This window comes from Carcharhinus amblyrhynchos, chromosome 3, assembly GCF_965287045.1.
Source record: "Carcharhinus amblyrhynchos chromosome 3, sCarAmb.v2.hapA, whole genome shotgun sequence".
Classification (NCBI taxonomy): domain Eukaryota; kingdom Metazoa; phylum Chordata; class Chondrichthyes; order Carcharhiniformes; family Carcharhinidae; genus Carcharhinus; species Carcharhinus amblyrhynchos.
The window spans coordinates 136,122,155-136,148,645 of NC_137326.1; the positions used below are offsets into that span (position 1 = coordinate 136,122,155).

Genomic DNA, 26,491 nt, shown 5'->3' on the forward strand with positions numbered 1-26,491 from the left:
TCCAAAGATGTGTGGGTTAAGTGGATTGGCCATGTTAAATTGCCCCTTACTGTCAGGGGGACTAGATAGGGTAAGTGGGGATTAGATAGGGTTATGGAGATGGGGCCTGAGTGGGAACGTGTTCAGTGCAGACTTGATGGGCCAAATGGCCTTCTGCACTGCAGTATTGCATGATTCTACAGCGGCATTGAAGTATTTAATTCTCTGTACTTGTTGTACACCAAATAACCCTAGTGTTATATGATTTTTCACACATCTCCAGAGTTTTCTGCAAAAATGTTTAATAATTACTTCAACAGTAACATTTGGGAAGTTGCATAATTTTAATTTTTATACTTTATATTGTATTGTTACAGACTTCATCTTATACACCTTTCAGCGAAGGACTGTATGCTGCCATCATTTGATTTACAGATACCTGGCTTTATGGGAGTATACTAAATTATTTGATTTTACTTATTGCATTAAGTGAAATCACAGACAAAATTTAGTCATTTATGCAACAGTCTTTTGAGTCACCATAGAATGCACTGGATGACATGAGGAATTGATAACTATCAGATTGTTCTTAATCTGATAAACAACAAACCACCCTTGGGCTTAATTCTTTTTATGTATTAATTATAGCACAGCTACTAATGACTGTTGGATGTTATAACAGTTTTTGGAGCTGGATTGTGTCCTGACTTGGAGTTGAGAATGCTGGGAGGAAAGATGTATCCATGTTGCTAAACCTGAGGATCCGTAGCCTTTACCACAAATAACTGTCGAAAATTCACATGCCAATGATCTTGGAACTTATGCCAGAATCACATCCAATGATGATCTATACTATTGATCCGTTAGAATATTTTGAGTGAGAAGAGATATCTGATTTGAATTCCATCAGCATGCACCTGCATTGCTAGGACTATTGCTACACCAGACATCTTGTATCAAAGGCCACACATTGTGGTGGGGGAGTGGGGGGCAATGTTGACACACTGGGAGCTTCCTGATAATGGTCTAGAAGCTTGCTTGCAGGGGCCAGGCCTTGATCTTGTCCTAGACCTTCAATTTTGGGTTTTTAACCTCTGGTCAACCTTCACCAGCCCTACACTGGTTTTTTTGAGAACCAGTTCACATGAATTCCAATTTTGGGAGTCCCTTCATGTTTGGCACTGATGACTATTTTGATGTATTTGGAGGTGTGGCTACAGTAGGCTGTTGCAGATAGCTTGATGCTTGTCTGTGATCTTGCATGTGTCTTTGGTCCTAGTGATGTACTAGCTCCCACTAAAGTTGCAGTGAGTACAGGCCAAAAACATTGTGTATTTTCAGGCCCCCTGTTCTTTTAATTTTGCAGAATATGTGCCTCTCCATTGAGTGTCTTGTTCATGTATCACATTGTGACAATGCTACATTGCGCCATATATTTGAATATTGGTATACATATGTGTGTGTGAGTTATTTAACTTTCATTAACTTAATCTCTCTTCTGCAAATAACATAATCATAATATATACAATCAACTTACGGCAGAATGTACTGTTCCTCCATTTAATTTCTACTCCCTCTTCCTTACAAGCATCAACATAGTTTTGGATGTTATCACAGAGTGTTGGAATCACGCCATTAAACTTGCACATGTCCTGTATACAGTTCTTGATGAAGAAATCCGGGTTAATAAAGTGATGACAAGATTTGTACTTTTCATACATCAGCTCCTGGCACTGGGACTCAATGATCAGTTTCTCTCCTGGGGTGCAAAACGAATCCACTTGTTTTCTGTTGTCCAGTTGACAGCTAGTAAAAACAGACAGCACAGATTTTATTATACTTCAAACATTCTAACTCTTTTCTTTAATTGCATGGCTCCAAATGGCATGTCTTTAAAAGGCTATTACAACAGTCTGCCAGTCTGAGGAAAGATTGAGGCAGCTGCGGTTTTTCTCTTTAGAGCGGAGGAGGATGAGAGGCGACTTAATAGAGGTTTATAAGATTATGAGGGGGATAGATAGATTGGGCGTGCAGAGACCATTTCCTCTGGTGGATGTAGCTGTTACTACAGGACATAACTATAAGGTTCATGGTGGGAGATATAGGTGGAACGTCTGAGGTAGATTCTTCACTCAGAGAGTGGTTGGGGTGTGGAATACACTGTCTGCTGTGATACTGGAGTTAGACACTTTAGGAACTTTCAAGTGGTTATTGGATAGGCACATGGAGCACACCAGAATTATAGGGAGTGGGATGTCTTAATCTTGAGTTTAGGCATAGCTCGGCACAACATTGAGAACCAAAGGGCCTGTACTGTGCTGTACTGTTCTATGTTCTATGGTCTAAATAAGTAATGCTTGTGATAACTCAAACACAATGAATATGTTGATATCAATTAACATGCTCCTTTCTCTATTTATAGCAGAGAGAAGTGTGAAATAAGCATTTGTATGGTAATGTGTCAATTATAATTTTTAGCATTATGTATGTTGGAAAGCTTCAATTCAATGGCCATCCTTTACCCAGGATTTGGTACATACTTACTTCTGTCTCTACGATGATGCCTTGTCTCCACTTCCAGTTTTAAATTATTCACTATGTGTAATGAATGAAGAAAGAGTACTTTTGTTTATCTTTGTGATATATGCAAGTTTAAATCTTACCCTACATTGCTGTATTCCTCTGACTTCCAACTGTTTCCAAAGTGAGTCGCATCAGGTGCAATGATTCCATTAGGCATTTGTAATTCATCAGCTTTAAGGCCATTGTAATTACCACACATACCACACACCTATAGTAATAGATGGATAGATTCCCAAAAGTGATAACAAGGAATAGGTTACATTAGATAAGGTCATATTGTAACATAAAAAACCTAAGAACACTGAATTTTTAAAATTCTTGTTCATGTCAACAGTAAACTAATGTTAGGAAGATTAAGTCAAATTTTCCAATTTGATATGTTGGGAAATTGTCAGTTCCGAGATGCTGGGAAATGGCTGCAGAAACCAATAGTCAGATATTCAATGACACCCAAGAAACTTGACACTATCCAAGACAAAGCAGTCTGCTTGATTGGCATCCTTTCGTCGATTCAAAGAATCCCTACAGTGCAGAAGAAGGCTACTTGACCCGTCGAGCCTGCACCAACAACAATCCCACCCAGGCCCTAACCCCGTAATCCCATGTATTTATCCTGCTAATCTCCCTGACACTAAGCAGCAATTTAGCATGGTAAATCAACCTAACCCGGGCATCTTTGGACTGTGGGAGAAAACCGGAGCACCCAGAGGAAACCCAGAGATGGGGAGAATGTGCAAACTCCACACAGTCACCCAAGACTGGAATTGAACCCTTGTCCCTGGCACTGTGAGGCAGAAGTGCTAACTACAAACATTCACTCTCTTCACCACTGAAAAACAGTGTCAGCAGTGTGCATCATCTATTTTTATAAACAAAATACTTTTTTTCCAGTACCCAAGTTCACTGTAAACCAATTTGTGATATAAATTTTCCACTTAGGTTAATTTTTTGTGCATTTTAATCTTTTGGAGCTTGCCATTGACCTTCGTGGGATCTTCCAATGTCCATCTGTGTGGTTTGTCCTCTCATCCTGCTGCCGGGGAACACACTGCAGTGGAGTTAGGGTAAGCTCTGGGGGGGGGGCGTGCAGCGGCACGTTGGGGGGTGTGTGCAGAAGATCCTACCAATGGGAAGGGCTGGAAAATCCCATTCAATGTATAGTAAACAGGCCTCTCTTTGGAAAATCATCAGAGGTGCATCTGCTACCAAAATATTTTAAACAGACGCAAAATGCTCCTTACTTTGTATTCTGGTCTCTGTTTACAGATATTATATGAGCTTCAAAGGATTATTGTATACTTAAAATACACCGAGGTGTAAGATTTATATCACAAATTGGCTCACAGTGAATTTGGTACTGCAAAAAAAACATTTATTACCCACCACGCTTCAGATTTTGCAGGTTGTCCCTCTAGGTTTCCCTGCTAAAAGTGCCAATTCATACTGCATTAACTACCCTTTGTAACCTCATGTAACTGTTTATGGCCAGATGTTTAAGACTACAATGAAAATAATCAGATCTTTCAATGCTGTAGGCCATCAAGCTGAATCCCATCTCCTCTGGTACACACTCACTTTATAACAACAGCTATTAGTGATTAACAGAGAGATCACTCGTTAATAATTACCTTCCCACACTTAGGGCTGCTAGGCTAATTGACTGAACCTTACTACTCCCCTAGCTCAGAGGAGCTAATCCGTGACTGATCAGGAGTCAACACTGCTCTGGTGTTTGTGCTAAATAGGCTAGTGGAGAAATTAGATCCAACAGGGGCTGGAAGTTTTGAGCCGAGTATACATGTGGGCTCTTGAGTCCCATCACTAAATCACTCATAGCTTTCTCTGTTCTCTTCTTTCTAGATAACCAGATCACGAACAACCTGTCCTGATCCATTGATGCTATAGTTAAGAAAGCCCACCAACACCTCTACTTTCTCAGGCGACTAAGGAAATTTGGCTTGTCTCACCAACTTTTATAGAAAGCATCCTTTCCAAATGTATCACAGCTTGGAATGGCTCCTGCTCTGTCCAAGATGGCAAAAAACTACAAAGAATTGTGAACAAAGCCCAGCCCATCATGCAAACCAGCCTCCTCTCCATTTACTCCGTCTATACTTCCCACTGCCTTGGAAAAGCAACCAGCATAATCAAGGACATCACGCATCCTGGGACTACTTTTAGGCTGATTGATTGGGTACTAAAATTGTCCCTAAATTGGACCTCCCTGATCCTCGCACGTTAGGCGTAGACTAAAATCATGAATAGGTCACTGAGATAGTAGGACGGCGGCGCGGGCTCGTTGGGCCGAAGGGCCTGTTTCCCGTGCTGTGTTGTTCTTTGTTCTTTGTTCTTTGTTCTTTTTGTACTCTCTTCCGCCTTCTTCCACAAAGAAAAAGTTGCAAAAGTCTAGGTCACATAGCAACCGACTCAAGAACAGCTTCTTCCCTGCTGTCTTCAGACTTTGAACGGACCTACCTTGCATTAAGTTGATCTTTCGCTACATCCTAGCTATGACTGAAACATTACATTCTGCATCCTCTCCTTTCCTTCTCAATGTATAGTTTATCTGTTTGGCGTGCAAGAAACAGTACTTCTCACTGTATACTAACACGTGACAATAATAAATCAAATCAAATCAAATCTCTATCTGTTTCATTTACTGGCTATCAAAAAGATAGAAAAAGTGGTAACTGCGCTCTACTTTTTCCCTCCTTTTGTGGATACGACAGATAATTTTTAAAAAATTCTTCAAAGTTGACATTGAGACACTGGGACGGCGGCGCGGGCTCGTTGGGCCGAAGGGCCTGTTTCCCGTGCTGTGTTGTTCTTTGTTCTTTGACCTGTGTCTGTTTGTAGCGTTAACAAGCGTTCAAGAAGTTTTTAACAGGCTATCTCTGTGTTGTTGTTTTTAATTTAATCCCAATGCTTTTACAGCAGAATGAAATCACATCCAACATTATTTACTCAGACATTTCACCGAAAAGCATATTCCTCACACATCTATTTTTTAAATGATTTAAACTATGAGGAAAATATTGATCTGGATTTAGTTTATATTAAAATAGCCATACATTATTCACTGAAAATAAATTATTAATTTTAATAACAAGCATGAACACCATCCTGTGAGTCACTGTGGTTTGATTACAGGTTCACAGTTCTTTTGGGGCATTAGGTGGCTTGTGTTCCAATATCTACATGACATTTTGGTTAATCAGGGAATTAATGTGTTTGTCTGCTTACCTTTGAATGATACGAGTTTGGCAAATTGATCTTTAGATTGTGATTGCCATCATATTTCACTGACATTCCAAAATCTGTCTCGACGATTGTATAGATGCCATTTGTTAAAACATTAATGCCTCTCAAACGACCCTGGATTGGCATGCGAGTCCTTTCTCCATCCAACTGAAAAGTAAGACACTTTGTATCAGACAGACACAATCAACTGGAGCAAAATGACGATGAAACAGAGTAATTCTTCAGCACTAAAAACTAAATGTTACCTTAGACTATTGAGGGAAGAAAACTAACATCAACTAAGAGTGCAGGGGTAAGATGGAGAAGGGAATGTTTTCTCTGTGTAAGTTCTCAAATCAGTTTCTGAAAAATGAGTTTCCACCCTGCTTCTAATGTTGTGGATTGCTCACCTGGCACAGGAACTGCTCCATGCTCATTTCCTCATACTTAATTGATATAACCTGGTGGATTTAAACCTGATGTTGTGAGGCTTCTTACTGTACTTAATTTGTGTAGTTTCTGTAACAGGCAATTCATCCACAATATCAGTTTTATGCTCGATTGCAAGTTAAAAATCTACTCCAATTAATTTAAAATTTCATTATACATACGGTAGAGAGAAAAATTTCTCCACCATTAATACTCATAGTGAGCTTTAGTTATTTTCACAAAATTTGGAAGCATTGTGAACTGTAAGGAGGACAATGATGGATATCAAGGGAACAGAGACATGCTAGACAAATGGCAGATGAAATTTAATGCAGACAACCATGAAGTAATATGTGACATGAGGGAAAACTGTTTAACATACTGTGTGGTTAAGCTTTGGAATTCACTGCCTGAGAGTGTGGTGAAGCCAGATACAATGGTGGTTTTCAAAAGGGAATTGGATAATTATCTGTAAATAAAAAAACGCAGGCTGATGGAAAAAGTCTTGGGGCGACTGGGACAAGCTCAGTAGTTCTTACAGAGAGCCAGCAGGGACACAATGGGCTGAATGGCCTTGTGTGCTGTAACCATTCTATGATCCTATGTGCCTGCCAATTTTCCAGTCAGTTTCCAATCATGATATGTTACCTGAAGGTACATTCCCAGGAGATCACCTTGAGCTATGCCTCCTCTTCAGCACCCAGCTAAATGTGTTATAGCGTATTGACCAATGAATTATATGGAGCATTGAGGCAAAAACCAGAAATTTCTTGATTAATTGATTGATGCTGATTTGCAGTCTCAGGCATCATGTTTGAGGCACTGAAAATATTTCCCTGCTGCATTATGGTTGCTCTTCTGAGGTTTTAACACTGAAATACTCTGCTGGGGGATACTCACCATTTAATTGTGCCAAACACTGACTTGATTTGATCTGATTTGATTTAATATTGTCACATGTATTAATATACAGTGAAAAGTATTATTTCTTGCCTGCTATACAGGCAAAACATACCGTTCATAGAGAAGGTCCTCTATATGTGCAGAATGTAGTGTTATAGTCAGAGCTAGGGTGTAGAGAAAGATCAACTTAATGCAAGATAAGTCCATTCAAAAGCCTGACAGCAGCAGGGAAGAAGCTGTTCTTGAGTCGGTTGGTACGCAACCTCAGACTTTTGTATCTTTTTCCCAAAGGAAGAAGATGGAAGAGAGAATGTCCAGGGTGCGTGGTGTCCTTAATTATGCTGGCTGCTTTGCCGACAATGGATGGGAGGCTGGTTTGCGTGATGGATTTGGCTACATTCACGACCTTTTATATTTTCTTGTGGTCTTGGGCAGAGCAGGAGCCATACCAAGCTGTGATACAACCAGAAAGAATGCTTTCTATGGTGCATCTGTAAAAGTTGGTGAGAGTCTTAACTGACATGCCAAATTTCCTTAGTCTTCTGAGAAAGTAGAGGTGTTGATGGGCTTTCTTAACTATAGTGTCGGCACGGGAGGACCAGGACAGGTTGTTGGTGATCTGGTCACCTAAAAACTTGAAGCTCTCGACCCTTTCTACTTCATCCCCACTGACGTAGACAGGGACATGTACACTTCCTGAAGCTGATGACAATCTCCTTCATTTTGTTGACATTGAGGGAGAGATTATTGTTGCCACACCAGTTCACCAGATTCTCTACCTCATTCCTGTACTCTGTCTTGTCATTGTTTGAGATCTGACCCACTATGGTGGTGTCATCAGCAAACTTGAAAATCGAATTGGAGGGGAATTTGGCTGCACAGTCATAGGTGTACAAGGAGTATAGTAGAGGGTTGAAAATACAGCCTTGTGGGACACCGGTGTTGAGGATGATTGCGGAGGAAGTGTTGTTGCCTATCCTTACTGATTGTGATCTGTGAGTTAGGAAGTTCAGGATCCAGTTTCAGAGGGAGGTGCCAATGCCCAGGCCACGGAGTTTGGAAATGAGTTTCATGGGAATAATAGTGTTGAAGGTTGAGCTGTAGTCAATAAATAGGAGTCTGACATAGGTCTCCTTGTTATCTAGGTGTTCCAGCGTTGAGTGCAGTACCAGGGAGAAGGCGTCTGCTGTGGACCTGTTACGGCGGTAAGCAAACTGTAGTGGATCCAGGTAGTCCGGGTGGCTGGAATTGATTCGTGCCATGACTAACCTTTCGAAGCACTTCATAATGATGGATGTCAGAGCCACCGGCCAATAATCATTAAGGCACGTTGGTTTTTCTTAGGTACCAGGATGATGGTCATCTTCTTGAAGCAGATAGGGACCTCAGATTGGTGTAAAGAGAGATTGAAGATGTTTGCGAATACTTCCGCCAGCTGATCTGCGTAGGATCTGAGTGCACGTCCGGGTATCCCATCCGGGGAGTTGCTTTCCATGCGTTGGCCTTCAAGAAAGTTGCTCTGACATCTGCAATGGTGACCCCAAATACAGGTGACCTGGGTTTGGTGGCCAGCAGCAAAGCAATGATGCCCACAGACGACCTCAAAGAAAGCATCCCACAAAGATCTCGTGTTCTCAGTGGCAGGGATTTCCTTCCTCCCTGGCAGTGTAAGTCTGGTGCAAAATGGGATGTCTTCGCATGCAGCAGTGATGTCAGCAAAAAGGCAGCCAGTCATATTGATCTGATTTGATTTATTATTGTCACATTATTAACATACAGTGAAAAGCATTGTTCATAGAGAAGGAAAGGAGAGAGTGCAGAATGTAGTGTTACAGTCATAGCTAGGGTGTAGCGAAAGATCTACTTAATGCAAGGCAAGTCCATTCAAAAGTCTGACAGCAGCAGGGAAGATGCTGTCCTTGAGTCGGTTGGTACGTGAAGTATTCAAACACAGTAAAAGTGCTTAAAAGCCTTTCATCTTTAAATTTTCAGATAGTGAAATAAATGCATAAACTGTATTGAAATAGAAGCTGATTAAACAGTTTTTTTTAAAAGAAATATGTTTTTAAAAATGTGGAATTTTTAATAAATGAGAAGAAATTGGACATGCCATAAAGATAAAATTATCTTTTCATGGGCGGTGAGTGAATTTGTTTGACATAATATTGAATGTAGTATTCTGTAACTTTTACCAGGATTTTAAAATGAAACAAAGCCAGGGCTATGGGCCAAGTGCTGGCAGACGGGATTAGGTGGGAGTTCAAATGTTGGTGCATACTTGATGGGCTGAAGGGCCTCTTCTGCACTGTATGATTCTATGAATCAAACAACATTAGAGTGGAAGCTTTCATCAATTCATGGTTATAAGGGCAGTTTTACTATTATTACCACAGCAGAATCCAGAACATTACCTTCTGGCCCCAGTTATAATACTGGGTGCTCTATGTAGATTCTATGGTGCTCTATGGATATTTTGGCCTTGGAGGAAGTGCAGAGGAGGTTCACTAGGCTGATACTGGAGTTGAGGGGGTTGAGCTATGAGGAGAGGCTGAACAAACTGGGCTTGTACTCGTTAGAGTTTAGAAGGATGAGGGGAGATCTCATTGAGACATATAAGATGATGAAAGGGATGGATAGGATAGAGATGGAGAGGTTCTTCCCGCTCAGAAAGGACAGCAGGACTAGAGGGCACAGCCTCAAAATAAAGGGGGGCAGTTTAGAACGGAGTTGAGGAGGAACTTCTTCACTCAAAGGGTGGCGAATCTCTGGAATTCTCTGCCCGTTGAAATGGTTGAGGCTTCCTCGCTAAATATATTTAAGATGCGGGTAGATAGGTTTTTGGTAGGCACGGGGATTAAGGGATATGGGGAGAAAGCGGGAAAGTGGAACTGAGCCACTTCAGATCAGCCATGATCTTGTTGAATGGCGGGGCAGGCTCGAAGGGCTAGATGGCCTACTCCTGCTCCTATTTCTTGTGTTCTTATGTTCTTATTCACAACATTCATTCATTCCCACCAGAACTCTTCACTTGACGAGCAAAGAACACAAAAAAAAGTTGAAGGTTGATACAAATGAAATCTTTTGCAATCTTTTACATTTCACTGCTAGGATCTTACCAAAATTCTTCTATTCTTCTGCAGTGTGAGGCATACACCATACACATCTATGTAGATCTCTCTCAAATAAGTTGAGAGGCTCTGCCCATGCCTTTCATTCAATGCAGTGATGCTGACAGGAACCACACTGCTGTTGTCACAGACTTTCACCAGGGTATAAGCACAAGCACCCGAGAATTTGTACATGATTTTATCGAAGGTATAATAGTAAGGGTCACCACCAACGTAGCAAGAGGCACTTCCTGGATAAACAATAAAACTTTAGTGTGAAATGCTGGGTTTTAATACTGAAAGAAATTATTAAAGCTAAGTACATGATAACACAATGGGCTTTGGTTTTCTATCACCATAGCCCTCAGAACTGCTTCATTATTTTTGTCCTCAAGTTTGTGGAAGTTCACATCCCCTCTAATTCTTTGCTTTCCTGAATTTCCTGACCCATGCTCTTCTATGGATGCCAATACTCTGAGCAGCCTGTCTTCAATGTTTGACACTGACTGTCAAAAGGAAATTCAATTATTGAAGGTTATCACAGCCAAGCTGGCTTCTGCTCTAGGTTAATATTCAAACATTCACACTTGCTATGCTGAGGATGTTCCACTGTGTTTCACAGCCAATGAAGTAGCACTAAAGTAGCCAATGAAGTAGCACTAGGAGGGAGTTGAAGAGTGAGCTAAGAAGGGCTAAAAGAGGACATGAGAAGACTTTGGCTGATAGGGTTAAGGAGAATCCTAAGGCGTTCTATAGGTATGTTAAGAACAGAAGGTTGGTTAGGGCAAGATTAGGGCCAGTTATAGATAGCAGAGGGAAGTTATGTGTGGAACCGGAGGAGATTGGAGAGGCATTGAACCAATATTTCTCTTCGGTGTTCACGCAGGGGGACATGGATATAGCTGAGGAGGACACTGGATTGCAGGGGAGTAGAATTGACAGTGTTGCAGTTGATGAGGAGGATGTGCTAGATATTCTGGAGGGTCTGAAAATAGATAAGTCCCCTGGTCCGGATGGGATTTACCCCAGGATTCTCTGGGAGGCAAGAGAAGTGATTGCAGAGCCTCTGGCTCTGATCTTCAGGTCGTCGTTGGCCTCTGGTATAGTACCGGAAGATTGGAGGTTAGCGAATGTTGTCCCATTGTTTAAGAAGGGGAACAGAGACTTCCCCGGGAATTATAGACCGGTGAGTCTCACTTCTGTTGTGGGCAAGGTTTTAGAAAAAATTATTCGGGATAGGATTTATAGTTATTTGGAGAGTAAAGAATTGATTGGAGATAGTCAGCATGGTTTTGTGGCGGGTAGGTCGTGCCTTACTAACCTTATTGAGTTTTTTGAGAAAGTGACCAAAGAGGTGGATGGGGGTAAGGCAGTGGACGTGGTGTATATGGATTTTAGTAAGGCGTTTGATAAGGTTCACCATGGTAGGCTTCTGCAGAAAATGCAGATGTATGGGATTGGGGGTGATCTAGGGAATTGGATCAGGAATTGGCTAGCGGATAGGAGACAGAGGGTGGTGGTTGATGGTAAATATTCATCATGGAGTTCGGTTTCGAGTGGTGTGCCTCAGGGATCTGTTTTGGGGCCACTGCTGTTTGTAATTTTTATTAATGATCTGGATGAGGGTATAGTTGGGTGGATTAGTAAGTTTGCTGATGACACCAAAGTCGGAGGTGTGGTAGATAGTGATGAAGGGTGTCATAGTTTGCAGGAAGACTTAGACAGGTTGCAGAGCTGGGCCGAGAGGTGGCGGATGGAGTTTAATGCGGAGAAGTGTGAGGTAATTCACTTTGGTAGGAATAACAGATGTGTCGAGTATAGGGCTAACGGGAGGACTTTGAACAGTGTGGATGAGCAGAGGGATCTAGGTGTATGTGTACATAGATCCCTGAAAGTTGGGAGTCAAGTAGATAAGGTTGTTAAGAAAGCATACGGTGTCTTGGCGTTTATTGGTAGGGGGATTGAATTTAGGAGTCGCAGCGTCATGTTGCAACTGTACACAACTCTGGTGCGGCCGCACTTGGAGTACTGTGTGCAGTTCTGGTCCCCACATTATAGGAAGGATGTGGAGGCTTTGGAGAGGGTGCAGAGGAGGTTTACCAGGATGTTGCCTGGTATGGAGGGGAGGTCCTATGAGGAGAGGCTGAGGGATTTGGGGTTGTTTTCGCTGGAAAGAAGGCGGCTAAGAGGGGATCTTATTGAAACATATAAGATGATTAGAGGTTTAGATAGGGTGGATAGTGATAGCCTTTTTCCTCTGATGGAGAAATCTAGCACGAGGGGGCATGGCTTTAAATTAAGGGGTGGTAGTTATAGGACGGATGTCAGGGGTAGGTTCTTTACCCAGAGGGTGGTGAGGGATTGGAATGCCCTGCCTGCTGCAGTTGTAAATGTGCCTAGTTTGGGGGCGTTTAAGAGATCTGTGGATAGGTTTATGGACGAGAAGGGATTGGTTTAGGTTAGTGGGTCATTGTTTTGTAACTGGTCGGCGCAACATCGTGGGCCGAAGGGCCTGTTCTGCGCTGTAATGTTCTATGTTCTAAAGTGTTAGTCATGACTGTGATGTGGAAAACTGGGGAAGAATATTGGAACACCACACAGCTTGTCCAGCTGAGTGGGCTGTACTCACCTGGTTCCATTCTACCTAAAGTCAGGGTATTACTAATGATAGTTTCTCTGCTTGCTCTGTTACCTCTAGTGTCCCCAGTAAGAAGTCTCACAACACCAGGTTAAAGTCCAATCAGTTTATTTGATAGTAAACCCACAAGCTTTCGGAAACACTGTTCCTTCGTCAGGTGCGTGGAACGTTCTGATCAGAGAAGGGCGTATAAAGGCACACACAGTTTACAGAATACTGATTAGAATGCAAGTCTTTACAGCTAACCTGCTATTCAAGTCACAGCGAAAAACTGCACCGACCTCCTCAGAAGACAAACACGGGACCCAGTGGACAGAGTACCCTTCATCGTCAAGTACTTCCCCAGAGCGGAGAAGCTACGACACCTTCTCCAGAGTCTTCAACATATCATTGATGAAGATGAACATCTCGCCAAAGCCATCCCCACAGCCCCACTTCTTGCCTTCAAACAACCGCACAAACTCAAACATACCATTGTTCGCAGCAAACTACCCAGCCTTCAGAACAGTGACCACAACACCACACAACCCTGCCACAGCAATCTCTGCAAGACATGCTGGATCATCAACATGGATGACATCATCTCACGTGAGAACACCATCTACCAGGTACACGGCACACACTCTTGCAACTCGCCCAACGTTGTCTACCTAATACGCTGCAGGAAAGGATGTCCCGAAGCATGGTACACTGGGGAGACAATGCAGATGCTACGACAATGGATGAATGAACATTGCTTGACAATCACCAGGCAAGACTGCTCCCTTCCTGTTGGCGACCACTTCAGTGGTCACGGGCATTCAGCCTCTGATCTTCGGGTAAGCGTTCTCCAAGGCAGCCTTCATGACACATGACAGCGCAGATTGGCTAAGCAGAGATTGATAGCCAAGTTCCGCACACATGAGGACGGCCTCAACCGGGATCTTGGGTTCATATTGCCATATCTGTAACCCCCATGACTTGCCTGAACTTTCAACATCTCACTTACTGTCCTGTCTGGAGACAATACACATCTCTTTAATCTATGCTTAATGCTATCTCCACTCACAATGTCTGCATGTTTAAGACTTGAATAGCAGGTTAGCTGTAAAGACTCACATTCTAATCAGTATTCTGTAAACTGTGTGTGCCTTTATATGTCCTTCTCTGGTCAGAGCTTTCCACGCACCTGACAAAGGAACAGCGTTTCCGAAAGCTTGTGGGTTTACTATCAAATAAACTGGTTGGACTTTAACCTGGTGTTGTGAGACTTCTTACTATGTTTACCCCAGTCCAATGCCAGCATCTCCACATCATAACCTCTGGTGCCCAAGGGTCAATCCATGGCCTCTTGCTATTTCTCATCTACATGCAGTGCATCTTGCAGTGATATCATCCAAGAGCACAGTGTTGATTTTCATATGAACACTGATGACATCCAGCTCCACTTCACCCACACCTCTCCTTCACCACTGTTGCTAAATTTCTACATATATGAATGACAGTGCAGACCAGTAATTTTCTCCAATTAAATACTGGGAAATCTGAAAACATTGCTTTAGGTCCCTGTTTCAAACTCCATTCTCTAGTCACTGACTCCATTCCTCTTTCTGATGACTGTCAGAGGCTAAGCCACACTGTTTGTGAACTTGGTGTTATAGAACATAGAACGCAGAACAGTACAGCACAGTACAGGCCCTTTGACCCTAGATGTTGTGCTGAGCTATGTCCAAACCCAAGATCAAGCTATCCCACTTCTTATCATTCTGGTGCATTCCACGTGTCTATCCAATAATTGCTTGAAAGTTCCTAAAGTGTCCGACTCCACTATCATAGCAGGCAGTGCATTCCACACCCCAACCACTCTGAGTGAAGAATCTACCTCGGACATCCCTCCTATATCTCTTTGAACCTTATATTTATGTCCCCTAGTAACAGCTACATCCACCCGAGGAAATAGTTTCTGCACATCCACTCTATCTATCCCCCTCATCATCTTATAAACCTCTATTAAGTCGCCTCTCATCCTCCTCCACTCTGAAGAGAAAAGCCCCAGCTCCCTCAACCTTTCCTCATAAGACTTACCCTCCAAACTAGGCAGCATCTTGGTAAATCTCCTCTGCACCCTTTCCAATGCCTCCACATCCTTCTTATATGAGGTGACCAGAACTACACACAATATTCCAAATGTGGTCTCACTAAGATCCTGTATAGTTGCAGCATAACCCCATGACTCTTAAACTCAAACCCCCAGTTAATAAATGCTAACACACTATAAGCCTTCTTCATGGCTCTATCCACTTGAGTGGCAGCCTTCAGAGATCCATGGATATGAACCCCAAGATCTCTCTGTTCCTCCACATTCCTCAGAATCCTGCCATTGACCCTGCAACCTGCATTCAAGTTTGTTGTGTCAATATGAATTACCTTGCACTTATCAGGGTTAAACTCCATCTGCCACTTTTCTGCCCAGCTCTGCATCCTATTAACGTCTCTTTGCAGCCTACAAGAGCCCTCCACCACTCCACCAATCTTGGTGTCATCAGCAAATTTACTAACCCACCCTTCAGCCCCCTCTTCCAAGTCGTTGATAAAAGCTACAAATAGCAGAGGACCCAGCATTGATCTCTGTACACTGCTGGTAACTGGCCTCCAGTCTGAAAATTTTCTCTCCGCCACCACCCTCTGTCTTCTATGAGACAGTCAGTTACTTATCCAATCAGCCAAACTTCCTTCTATCCCATATCTCCTTATTTTCTTCATGAGCCTACCATGGGGAACCTTATCAAATGCCTTACTAAAATCCATGCATACAACATCAACTGCTCTCCCTTCGTCTACACGCTTAGTTACCTCCTCAAAGAATTTAACCTGAGAATGCTTTCAACCACTTAACCTTACAGTTAAGCAAAGCCTCAATTTTAAAATTCTCATCCTTGCTTTCAAGCCCTTCCACGGGTTTACCCCTCCCTAATTCTGGAATTCCTTCCAGTCCCACAAACCCTCCAGGATATTTGTTCTCATGAATGGCCTCTTGAGCATGCCTGATTTTAATTTTTCCACTATTGGTCTTCATGCCTACAAGTGCCCAGATCCAAAAATCTGGAATTACCTCCCTAAATCATTTCACCTCTCTACCTCACTTTGTTCCTTTAAGACACTGCCCAATAATGTAGCACCACATTTTTGCTTTATAATGTTCCCATGATGCACTTTGAGACACTAAATTACTTTAAATGTGCAGTATAAATGTAGGTGGTAGTTGTTGAATCTGTCCATTATGCAGTGCAGTTTGTAGCAGGAGTCACTCCTATCAGAAGCATGGCTGATTACTCTGCCGAGGACATGGGTCTTGAAACAAGTTGTAACATCTCTTACTGCTGCCTCAACTGATATTAGTTACCTCAGAATTGTGATTGAATGTGGGACCTGATATGCAAATTAAGTAACCGTTAGGTGATATATTTCTACACAAATTGTATCAGAGGGGACACAAGTTATTAACTCGAAATATAGCAAACTTTGACCAAAGGAGCTCCGACATCTAAATGACTTTTACATCTTTATACTTCTACATTTTTGAGCGAAAGACATCATTGCTCATTGGCAGACCATTTTGCTACTTCTTCATGAGGTAAGGTGACTAACCTGTCATGTGACACCCCAGCTCTCCATCATGTCTCTCACATGTCTCCAATGCTCCACATTGCCAAGCTGTACAGGTAATGGTGTTTTTGCCTGAGCATGTACAACGCTCAGTGCAATTCTCATGTGTGAACCAGTTTTCATTCAGCTGAAAAAACCAAAAGGACATTATTAAATAAAATGATTTCAATGTGAGAAATAGCTGAATTGTTATACCATGACTTTTTTCATTTATGGGATGTGCTGATGCTGGCTAGGCCAGCATTTATTGTCCATCCTTAGTTGCCCTCGAGAAAGTGGTAGTGACCTGCCTTCTTGAACCACTGTAGGCCCTGAGGTGTAGGGAGTGCTGTTAGAGAGGGATTTCCGGGATTTTGATCCAGCAATAGTGAAGGAACAGCAATACATCTTCAGGTCAGAATGGTGAGTGACTTGGAGGGGAATTCCAAGGGGTGGTGTCCCATTTATCAGCTGCCCTTATCCTTCTAGGTGGTAATGGGTTTGGAAGGTTTGCCTAAGGAGCCTTGATGAGTCCCTGCAATGCTTCAGATGGTACACATTCTGTTACTGTTCATCAGTGGTGGAGGGAGTGAATGTTTGTGGAAGGGGCACCTATCAAGTGGATTGCTTTGTCCTGGATGATGTTGAGCTTCTTCAGAACAGTTAGAGCTATACTCATCCAGGCGAGTGGAGAGTACTCCTTCACTCCTAACTTGAGCCTTGTAGATGATGGACAAGCTTTGGGAAGTCAGGAGGTAAGTTACTCTCTGCAGGATTCCAAGCTTCTGACAGGCTCTTGCAGCTATAGTATCTGTATGGCCAGTCTAGTTTCAGTTCCTGGTCAATGGTACCCCCCGGGATGTTGAGAATGGGAGATTCTGCAGTGGTAATGCCATTCAATGTCAAGGGCCGATGGTTAGATTCTCTCTTGTTAGAGATGGTCATTGTTTGGCACTTGCATACCATGAATGTTTCTTGCCACTTGTTAGCCCAAGCCTGGAAAACGACCAAGTATTGTTGCATTTGGACATTGACTGCTTCAGTATTATTGGCAGAAAGTTGTCAAGGCCCATAGCACTGCATCCAGTATCCAGTGCTGAGAAATGGCTGAAGAACTTAATTTGTACTTTGCTTCTGTCTTCACAAAGGAAGACATAAATAATATACAAGAGATTCTGAGAAACACAAATTTTAGTGGGGAGTCAAAGGAATTCTGTTTTGGTAGAAAAATATTTTGGGGAAATTAATGGGATTGAAGGCAAATATATCTCCAGGACCTGATAATCCTCATAACAGAGTACTTAGGTTGCCCTAGAAATAGTAGATCCATTGGTGATCATTTTCCAAAGTTCTCTGGACTCTGGAATGGTTCCTACAGATTGGAGGGTAGGGCAGGGCAAATCCATGTAAGCCCGCTATTCAGAAAGAGAGGTAGGGAGAAAACAGGGACAATTGAGCCTAACATTGGTAGTAGGGAGCTTGCTAGATTCCATTGTCAAGGATTTCATAACTCAGCACTTGGAAAGTAGTGGTATAATCAGACAAAGTCGATTATGTGAAAGGGAAATCATGCTTGACAAATCTATTGGAATTCTTTGAGGATGAAATTAGTAGAGTTGACCAGGGAGAACTGGTGGATGTGGTTTATTTAGACTTTCAAAAGGCTTTCAATAATATCTCACATAGCAGATGATTACTATGTAATGTTAAAGCACATAGAATTACAGGTACTGTCCTGAGATGGATTGAAAGCTGGTTAGCAAACAGGAAGTAAAGAGGTGAAAAAGTGGGTCCGTTTCTGATTGGTAGACAATGACTAGTTGGGTACCGCAGGGATCTGTGCTAGGACCCCCAACTGTTCATATTATATATTAAAAATTTAGGTGAGGGAACTAAATGTATTATCTCCAAACTTGCAGATGATATAAGATTGAGTGGGAGGAAGATACAGAGATGCTTCAACATGATTTGGACGGCTGAAGAGATGTAGGGAAGAAGATGATTCCAAAACCTTCAACCATCACCACCAACATCCCCCCCACCCTGTTTAAATAGGTAGGTCAATCAGCAGGATTCTATTTAACCGGTCAATTTCTTTCAGGTGCAGATTGATTTGCTGTGCATTTTCAATAGGCTTTCCTTTCATCCAAGTAGCTTACATAATGTTACCAGGCAAAGGTCTACGCATTTACCTGAAAGTATTTGTTGTTCTCATCCACACAGCCACACTGATTGCTTGGAACACATTTGTCCATACTCAGAACATATCCAGGGTCACAAAAGCATCCTTCAACAGTTGGTAGAAGACAATTGTCAGGTGCCAATGGATCTGTACAAGTTGCGGGACAACTAGTACCACACCTCTCATAGTGACTACCACTAGGGCAGGATATGGCTGAAGAAAATAGACAAGTATACAGGTAAGTCACATTATTCTGTTGCCAGCTTATATATCATTTCAGTGGGTGTAAGGAAAACAAGCTGGTATTTCATAGGCATGGTTCATCTTACATAAACTACATGACAACAGAATGTATCACACTACCTACAGTCTCAACATCCTATGTCAAAATGTCTCAAAGGAAATCATGACTTGTGATTTTTATTAGATTAGAGTTACTTACAATTCTTTATATAAATGTACCATGTACTGATACAACACACCAAGAAAATTTGTAGTTCAATCCCAGATTGTGATCTCAGCCAAACAATCAATGGCAGAGTTATAATTGGCCTGAATGCTCTTAATCCAGTATAGGTCCATATGCTCACACATGAGGAATGGCCAATTTAAGTAAAGTTCTGGAAGGGTAGCAGTGAAAGAGTGTGTTTCTGAATGGAGGGCTGTGATAAGTGGTGTTCCTCAGGGATCGGTGCTGGGACCTTTGCTGTTTGTAATATATATAAATGATTTGGAGGAAAATGTAACTGGATTGATTAGTAAATTTGCAGAAGACTCAAAAGTTGGTGGATTTGCGGATAGCTATGAGGACTTTCAGAGGATACAGCAGGATATAGATCAGTTGGAGACTTGGGTGGAGAGATGGCAGATGGAGTTTAATCCAGACAAATGTGAGGTAACACATTTTGGAAGGTCTAATACAGATAGGAAATATACAGTAAATGGCAGAACCTTTAGGAGTATTGATAGGCAAAGGGGTCTGGGTTACAGGTATACAGGTCGCCGAAAGTGGCAATGCAGGTGAAGAAGGTAGTCAAGAAGGCATACAGCATGTTTGCCTTCATGTGCCGGGGTAACGAGTTAAAAATTGGCAAGTCATGTTGACACTTTATAGGGCCTTAGTGAGGCCGCACTTGGAATATAGTAATCAATTCTGATCGCCACACTACCAGAGGGATGTGAAGACTTTGGAGAAGGTACAGAGAAGACTTACCAGGATGTTGCCTGGTGCCTGGTATGGAGGACATTAGCTATGAGGAGATGTGGGAGAAACTTGGCTTGTTCTCACTGGAGAGACGGAGGTTGAGGGGAGATCTGATAGAAGTCTACAAGATTGTGAGAGGCATGGACAGAGTGGATAGTTGGAAGCTTTTTCCCAAGGTGGAAGAATCAATTACTAGGGGGCATAGGTTTAAGGTGTGAGGGGCAAGTTTTAAAGAGATGTACAAGGCAGATTTTTTTACACACAGAATGGTGGGTGACTGGAACTCGTTGCCAGGGGAGCGGATACGGTAATGATTTTAAGGGGTGTCTTGACAAGTACATGAATGAGATGGGAATAGAGGGATATGGTCCCCGGAAGCGTAGGGGGTTTTAGTTAAGTCAGGCAGCATGGTCAGTGCAGGCTTGGAGGGCCAAAGGGCCTGTTCCTGTGCTGTAATTTTCTTTGTTCTTTGCCACTTAGGGAGAGTACAGTTGGAGTCATGAAGTCAGAGTTTTCCAGCATATCATTTCCAGCACAGCCTCAAGATAAAGGGGAGGCGGTTTAGAACGGAGTTGAGGAGGAACTTCTTCACTCAAAGGGTGGTGAATCTCTGGAATTCTCTGCCCGTTGAAGTGGTGGAGGCTGCCTCGCTAAATATTTTTAAGAAGCGGGTTGATGGGTTCTTGATAAGAGAGGGGATTAAGGGTTATGGGGAGAGGGCGGGAAAGTGGAACTGAGCCACAACAGATCAGCCATGATCTTATTGAATGGCAGGGCAGGCTCGAAGGGCTAGATGGCCTACTCCTGCTCCTATTTCTTATGTTCTTATGTTCTTATTTCTGTGCTGGCCATCAAGCGCTTATCCATTCTAGTGCTATTTTACTGCACTTTTCCCACAGTTTTGTTTGCTATAGCATTTCAAGTGACCATCTAAATGCTTTTTAAATGTTGTGAAAGTTCCCGCCTCTACTATCCTTCAGGCAGTGAGTTACAGATTCCCAAACGCCCACTGGGTGAAAAAGATTTTTTTCACATCCCCTTGAAATCTCCTGCCCCTTACCATAAATCTGTGCCTCCTAGTTATTGATCTCTCTACTGAGAGGTAAATTTCCTTCCCATCTACTCTATCTATGTCCCTCATAATGTGATAAGAGGGGATGATGATGGCAGGGGACTGTATTTATGAGTTAATTTTTGAAAATGTAATAATGGCATTAATTTAAATTTATCAATAGCACAATTCTTTGCAAAATTAGAGGGGATTTTATCTTCCTCCATCTGGCAGAAACTGGGAGGAATGAACTAATTCCCAACAGTCTGTTCAATTCAGCTGTAGCCTGTGACTATGTTAAACTGGGAAACCGACTCAAAAAACTCAATGGTTAATGTTAGTAAAGATCTCTTGGCTTATATATTATCGCAAAGTTACTTTAATAGTCTTACAGGTAAAACTTCTGATATAAACACTTCAACCCTGCTGCTGGACATCCAATGGAGCCCTAATAGGCGCCAGCCAGGTGATATCTAGGCTGCCCAATCTCTGCAGCCTGTAAACTACTAAACAGTTTCTGATCAGCTTTCTCGGCTGGTGAAAATCAAAAAGAACCTGGTTACTAAAGTAGAAGGGTGTTGCCCCAGCAGCTCCCGAATACTTATTCCACAAGTCCCTCTTTAAAAATTAATTCATAGCAGGTCGGCATTCCTGGGGAAGCTAGCATGTCTTGCCCAGTCTAAGCTGATCTTAAAAGATGGGATGAAGGGACTGTTTCAACCACTGCAGTCCATGTGGTGAAGGTACATCCAGCTGTGCTGTAAGGTAGGAAGTCCCAGATTTTCATCCAGCGACAGTGATGGAGTGACAACCTAGGCTCAAGTCAGAAAGGGAACTGCTATGTAAAGGAATCTAGAGATGCTAGATGTTTCTGTGTGGTGTTTCACTCGCTGCCTCTGTCCTTCTACATGGTGGAAGTTATAGAATCATTGAATCCACAGTGCAGAAGGAGACCATTTGGCCCATTGAGCCTCCACCAACAACAATCCCACCAATCCCCTAGTCCTCCTGACACTAAGGGGCAATTTATCATAGCCAATCAACCTAACCTGCACATGTTTGAAGTGTGGGAGGAAACCGGAGCACCTGGAGGAAATAAACGCAGGCAGTGACCCGAGGCCAGAATCAAACCCAGGTCCCTGATGCTGTGAGGCAGCATGCTAACCATCGTGCAATTGTGCCGTCCATTAATGAGGTTTGAAAGCTCTGCAGTGAAGGATCACGTTCCCGACTTTTGCCTAGTAGAAGGGCAAACAACCTTGGGTTGTCAAGAAATGAGTCATTCATCATAGAATGCCCATTCTCTGACTTTACCTTGTAGCCTATTTTTATATGACTGGTCAGGTTATTCATTCGTGGGACATGAGCGTCGCTGGCTGGCTGGCCAGCATTTATCACTCATCCCTAGTTTCCCAAAGGTAGTTAAGAATCAATCACATTGTTGTGGTCCTGGAGATTTTTTTTTATTCAGTCATAGGACATACGCGCTGTTGGATGTTTGGCATTTATTGCCCATTCCTCGTTGCCTGAAGACAGTTGAGAATCAACAACATTTCTGTGGCTCTGAAGTCACATGTTGGGCAGACCTGATGGAATGGTGGATTTGCTTCCCTAAAGGACATTCGTGAATAAGATGGATTTTCCCAACAATCAACAATGGTTTATGGTCATCAGTAGATACTTTATTCCAGACTTTTTTTATTGAATTCAAATTCCACCATCTACTGTGGTGGGATTCGAACCTGGGTCCCTGGAACATTAGCTGAGTTTTTGGATTATTAGTCCAGTGATAACACCACTAAGCCATCACCTCCTCAAAAAGTTAAGTTTATGGTCAATGATAACTTCCACGATGTTAATGGGTTGGTGGGGGAGGGGGGGAATTCAGTGATGGTAATGTAATTGAATGTCAAAGGGAATGAATAGATTGTCTCTTGTTGGAGGTGTACATTGCACTTGTGTTATGCAAATGTTGCTTGCCACTTATCAAATCACATCTAGATGTTGTCCAGTTCTTTATGAACGCAGGCACCGACTGTTTCTGTACCTGAGGAATTGTGAATGGGACTGGACATCTATGGTAGAGGGAAGATCATTGACAAGGCAGCTGAAGATATTTGGGTCTAGGATACATTCCTGAGGAACACCTGTAGCAATCATAAATCATAGAATCCTACAGTGCAGATGGAGACCATTCAGCCCATTAAGTCTGCACCAGCCACAATCCCAGCCCAAGCCCTATCTCCATAACTCCATAAACTTATCCTAGCTAGTCCCCCTGTCACTAAAGGGTAATTTAGCATGGCCAATCCACTGAACCCACACATCTTTGGACTGTGGGAGGAAACCAGAGGACCTAAAGGAAACCCACAGACATGGGGAGAACGTGCAGACTCTGCACAAACAGTGACCCAAACCGAGAATCGAACCTGGGTCCCTGGTGCTGTGAGGCAGCAGTGCTAACCAGTGTGCCACCATGCTGCCTGGAGCAGATATAATTGGTTTTCAAAAACCGCCTTCCTTTGTGCTAGATATGACTCCAACCAGCGGAGTTTTCCCAAGATTTCTATTTATTTAAATTTACTAGATCTCCTTGATGCCACACTCTGACCAATGACACCATTGTGTCAAGAGGCAGTGACTCTCACCTCACCTCTCGAGTTCATCTCTTTATTCATGTTTGGATGAAGGCTGCAACTGAGGTCCAGGACCATGATTGAGCAGTGATAAAAAGGTCGCTGGTGAATAAATGCTGCATGATAGTATTAGCAATTACTCCTTGCATCACTTGGCTGACAATTGAGAGTATGTTGATGGTACAGTAATTGAGATTGATTTTTCCTGCTTTTTGTGGGCGGTGCATAACTGGGCAGTGAATTGCAAAACAAAACTTACGACAAAATGAATTATTTCTCCACTCTAGACAAACTCCTGCTTGAGCGCACAAGTCAGCGTAGGTCTGCAGGGCAAAGCAAAGTGTGGTGGACTGTCCTCCACTCATACACATGTCATAAACACAGTTCTCAAAGTAATTCTTGGGTGGAACTTTGACATGGCATTCTTTGTATAAACCTAGGTATAGCCAGAAAAAATACAAGAAATAAATTATATCCTGACAGAAAAATAAATATTTCTAATTTAAACATGCCATTTCCAAACACTTTCCCAGACAATAGTAATAAGCCTCACAACATCAGGTTAAAGTCCAACAGGTTTATTTAGAATCACGAGCTTTTGGAGCACTGCTCCTTCATCTGGTGAGTCTCCTGATGAAGGAACAGTGCTCCGAAAGCCTGTGATTCCAAATAAACCTGTTGGACCTTAACCTGATGTTGTGAGGCTTACTACTGTGCCCACCCCAGTCCAATGCGGCATCTCTACATCCAATCAGGCAGTGAGTGGCCTTGTAATACGCTACACAATGTCCTTGTGCCTTACAATAATTTGAAGCAAAGAATTGTTTTATGATTTGAATCTTCAATCTCATCCATTATACTAAAGCCTGTAATCAGTATTTGAATATTTCCTACAACACTGGTCAGACTAAAAGGGATAATTTGAGGTAAATATTTGGGTGTCAGATTACAACACAAAGTAAATAAGTTGTTGATTGTGAAATCTTTTGGATGGAGTAATGAGTTACACAAGTGCAAATTATTTATTTCTTCAAATAGTGCCTTAGGCTTCCAGCCTGTAATATAATTCCATAGACAAACCATCACAACTTCTGGATTAGATTGGAGACTACAATTTACTCCTGAGAAGCCATTTTCTGAGTGCAAACAATTTGATTCCTACAGATTCCTGTCAGTAACTAGATGCCAGATATCCAAGACGGTACATAAAATTATCCCAATCCCTCAATTAAATTCCACTTGCATTATTCAGCATATAAACCATTTGAACTCCGATACCAGGTTGTAACTTATTTTTAAGTTACTTCCTCCTATTTTTTTCCACCATGAAATTGTCTCTTATCTCTTTCAGTGATAAGATGGACAGCTCAAACAATAAATGTTGCCACACTCAGGATTGAGTAGGATTCTATAATAAATTAAATGTTCACATTGAAAGTCAATAAACAGTCAAGGAGTGGCACGCTCATCTAAGGAAAACTACTTACCAATAGATATGGGTTCAGTGGCATGGTACTTAGTTCGAAAACATTGTGGGAAGCAGTTTGCTTTCATTTTGCTTTTCTTTAAAGTGAGACTGATTTTCTTCATTCCTTCAAGGGATGTGGGTGTCGCTGGTGAGGCCAGCATTTCTTGCTCATCTCTAATTACACTTAAATTGAGTGGTTTACTAGGGCCATTTCAGAGGGCAGTTAAGAGTCAAACACCTTGTTGTGGGTCTAGAATCACACGTAGGCCAGACCAGGTAAGGGCAGCAGATTTCCTTCTCAAAAAGGCATTAGTGAACCAGATAGTTTCATGGTCGCCATTACCGAGATTAGTTTTCAATTCCATGCTTTTTTATTGATCAATTGGATTTAAATGTGCAGTTTGAACCCGTGTCCCCCAAATAATGGCCTGGGCCTCTGGATTACTTGTCCAAGAAGATTAACACTACATCACAGTCTCCAGAATATTTGTACCTGTTAAATCTGTAATTATTCCACAAGCAGTATCTTTCTCTGCATTCTCCTTTATACTTGGATCACATTTAAAGTTACTCACACCATGACTGCATCTGTATTTGAAAAGAAGAGTGAAACAAGTAGATTGAGAAATATGAAATCATAGACACATTGCCCAGCTGCCTTGTCCAAACCCAAACTATCTTTCCAGTTCCAGAGTCATTGCACCTATTTGCATCTCTTTAACGTTACCTATTTTCACCTTTACTGGTAAGTCGGGCACTGAGGGGAGATCAGATAGAGGTCTACAAAATTATGAGAGGCATAGACAGGGTGGATGGTTAGAGGCTTTTTCCCAGGGTGGAAGTGTCAATTGCAAGGGGGCACAAGTTCAAGGTGAGAGGGGGAAAGTTTAAGGGAGATATGCAGGGGAAGTTTTTCATGCAGAGAGTTGTGGGTGCTTGGAATGCATTGCCAGAGGAGGTGATGGAAGCAGGCACATCAGCAACATTTAAGAGGCATCTGGATGGGTACATGAATAGGGAAGGGATAGAGGCATACGGACCATGTAAGGGCAGAAGATTTTTTTTAGTTTAATTGGGGCACCGTGATTGGCACAGACTTGGAGGGCCGAACTGTTCCTATGCTGTACTGTTCTCTTTGTTCTCAAGCCCGTCTGCTGCTGAAACAAACAATCCTTTGTCACCTTCAGGCTTAATAATAGCAATACTCCCTATATTATCCTTTCATTCTTATTCCTCCATAAACTCCAAATTGTATAAACCTCTGTTGCTCATATATTATCCTGCGCCATGAGTCCCATTTGTGCACTGTTCAGGTCCTTACACAATGGCAATGGCAACGGCAAAACAGTCCCGAAAAGCCTTAAATTAAATTAAATTACACCTCTACTTTAGGGAGACCAAATGGTGTTTGGATGATTGCTTTGCAGAACACCACTAAAGTAGAGGT

The 26,491-nt window shown here is 42.3% G+C and overlaps 1 protein-coding gene across 1 annotated transcript in view; it reads right to left on the minus strand.

The window, feature by feature from the left end:
* Nucleotides 1-26,491, minus strand: part of LOC145341162 (zonadhesin-like) — a 72,169-nt gene that overhangs the window by 38,816 nt on the left and 6,862 nt on the right. The window contains exons 4-11 of the mRNA XM_080186075.1: nt 25,538-25,632; nt 23,836-24,012; nt 18,696-18,898; nt 16,507-16,651; nt 10,251-10,492; nt 5,806-5,970; nt 2,643-2,770; nt 1,517-1,785 (exon numbers count right to left, since the gene is read on the minus strand). Of these exons, the coding sequence (XP_080042201.1) occupies nt 1,517-1,785; nt 2,643-2,770; nt 5,806-5,970; nt 10,251-10,492; nt 16,507-16,651; nt 18,696-18,898; nt 23,836-24,012; nt 25,538-25,632 (1,424 nt within the window). The remainder of the gene's footprint in view (nt 1-1,516; nt 1,786-2,642; nt 2,771-5,805; nt 5,971-10,250; nt 10,493-16,506; nt 16,652-18,695; nt 18,899-23,835; nt 24,013-25,537; nt 25,633-26,491) is intronic.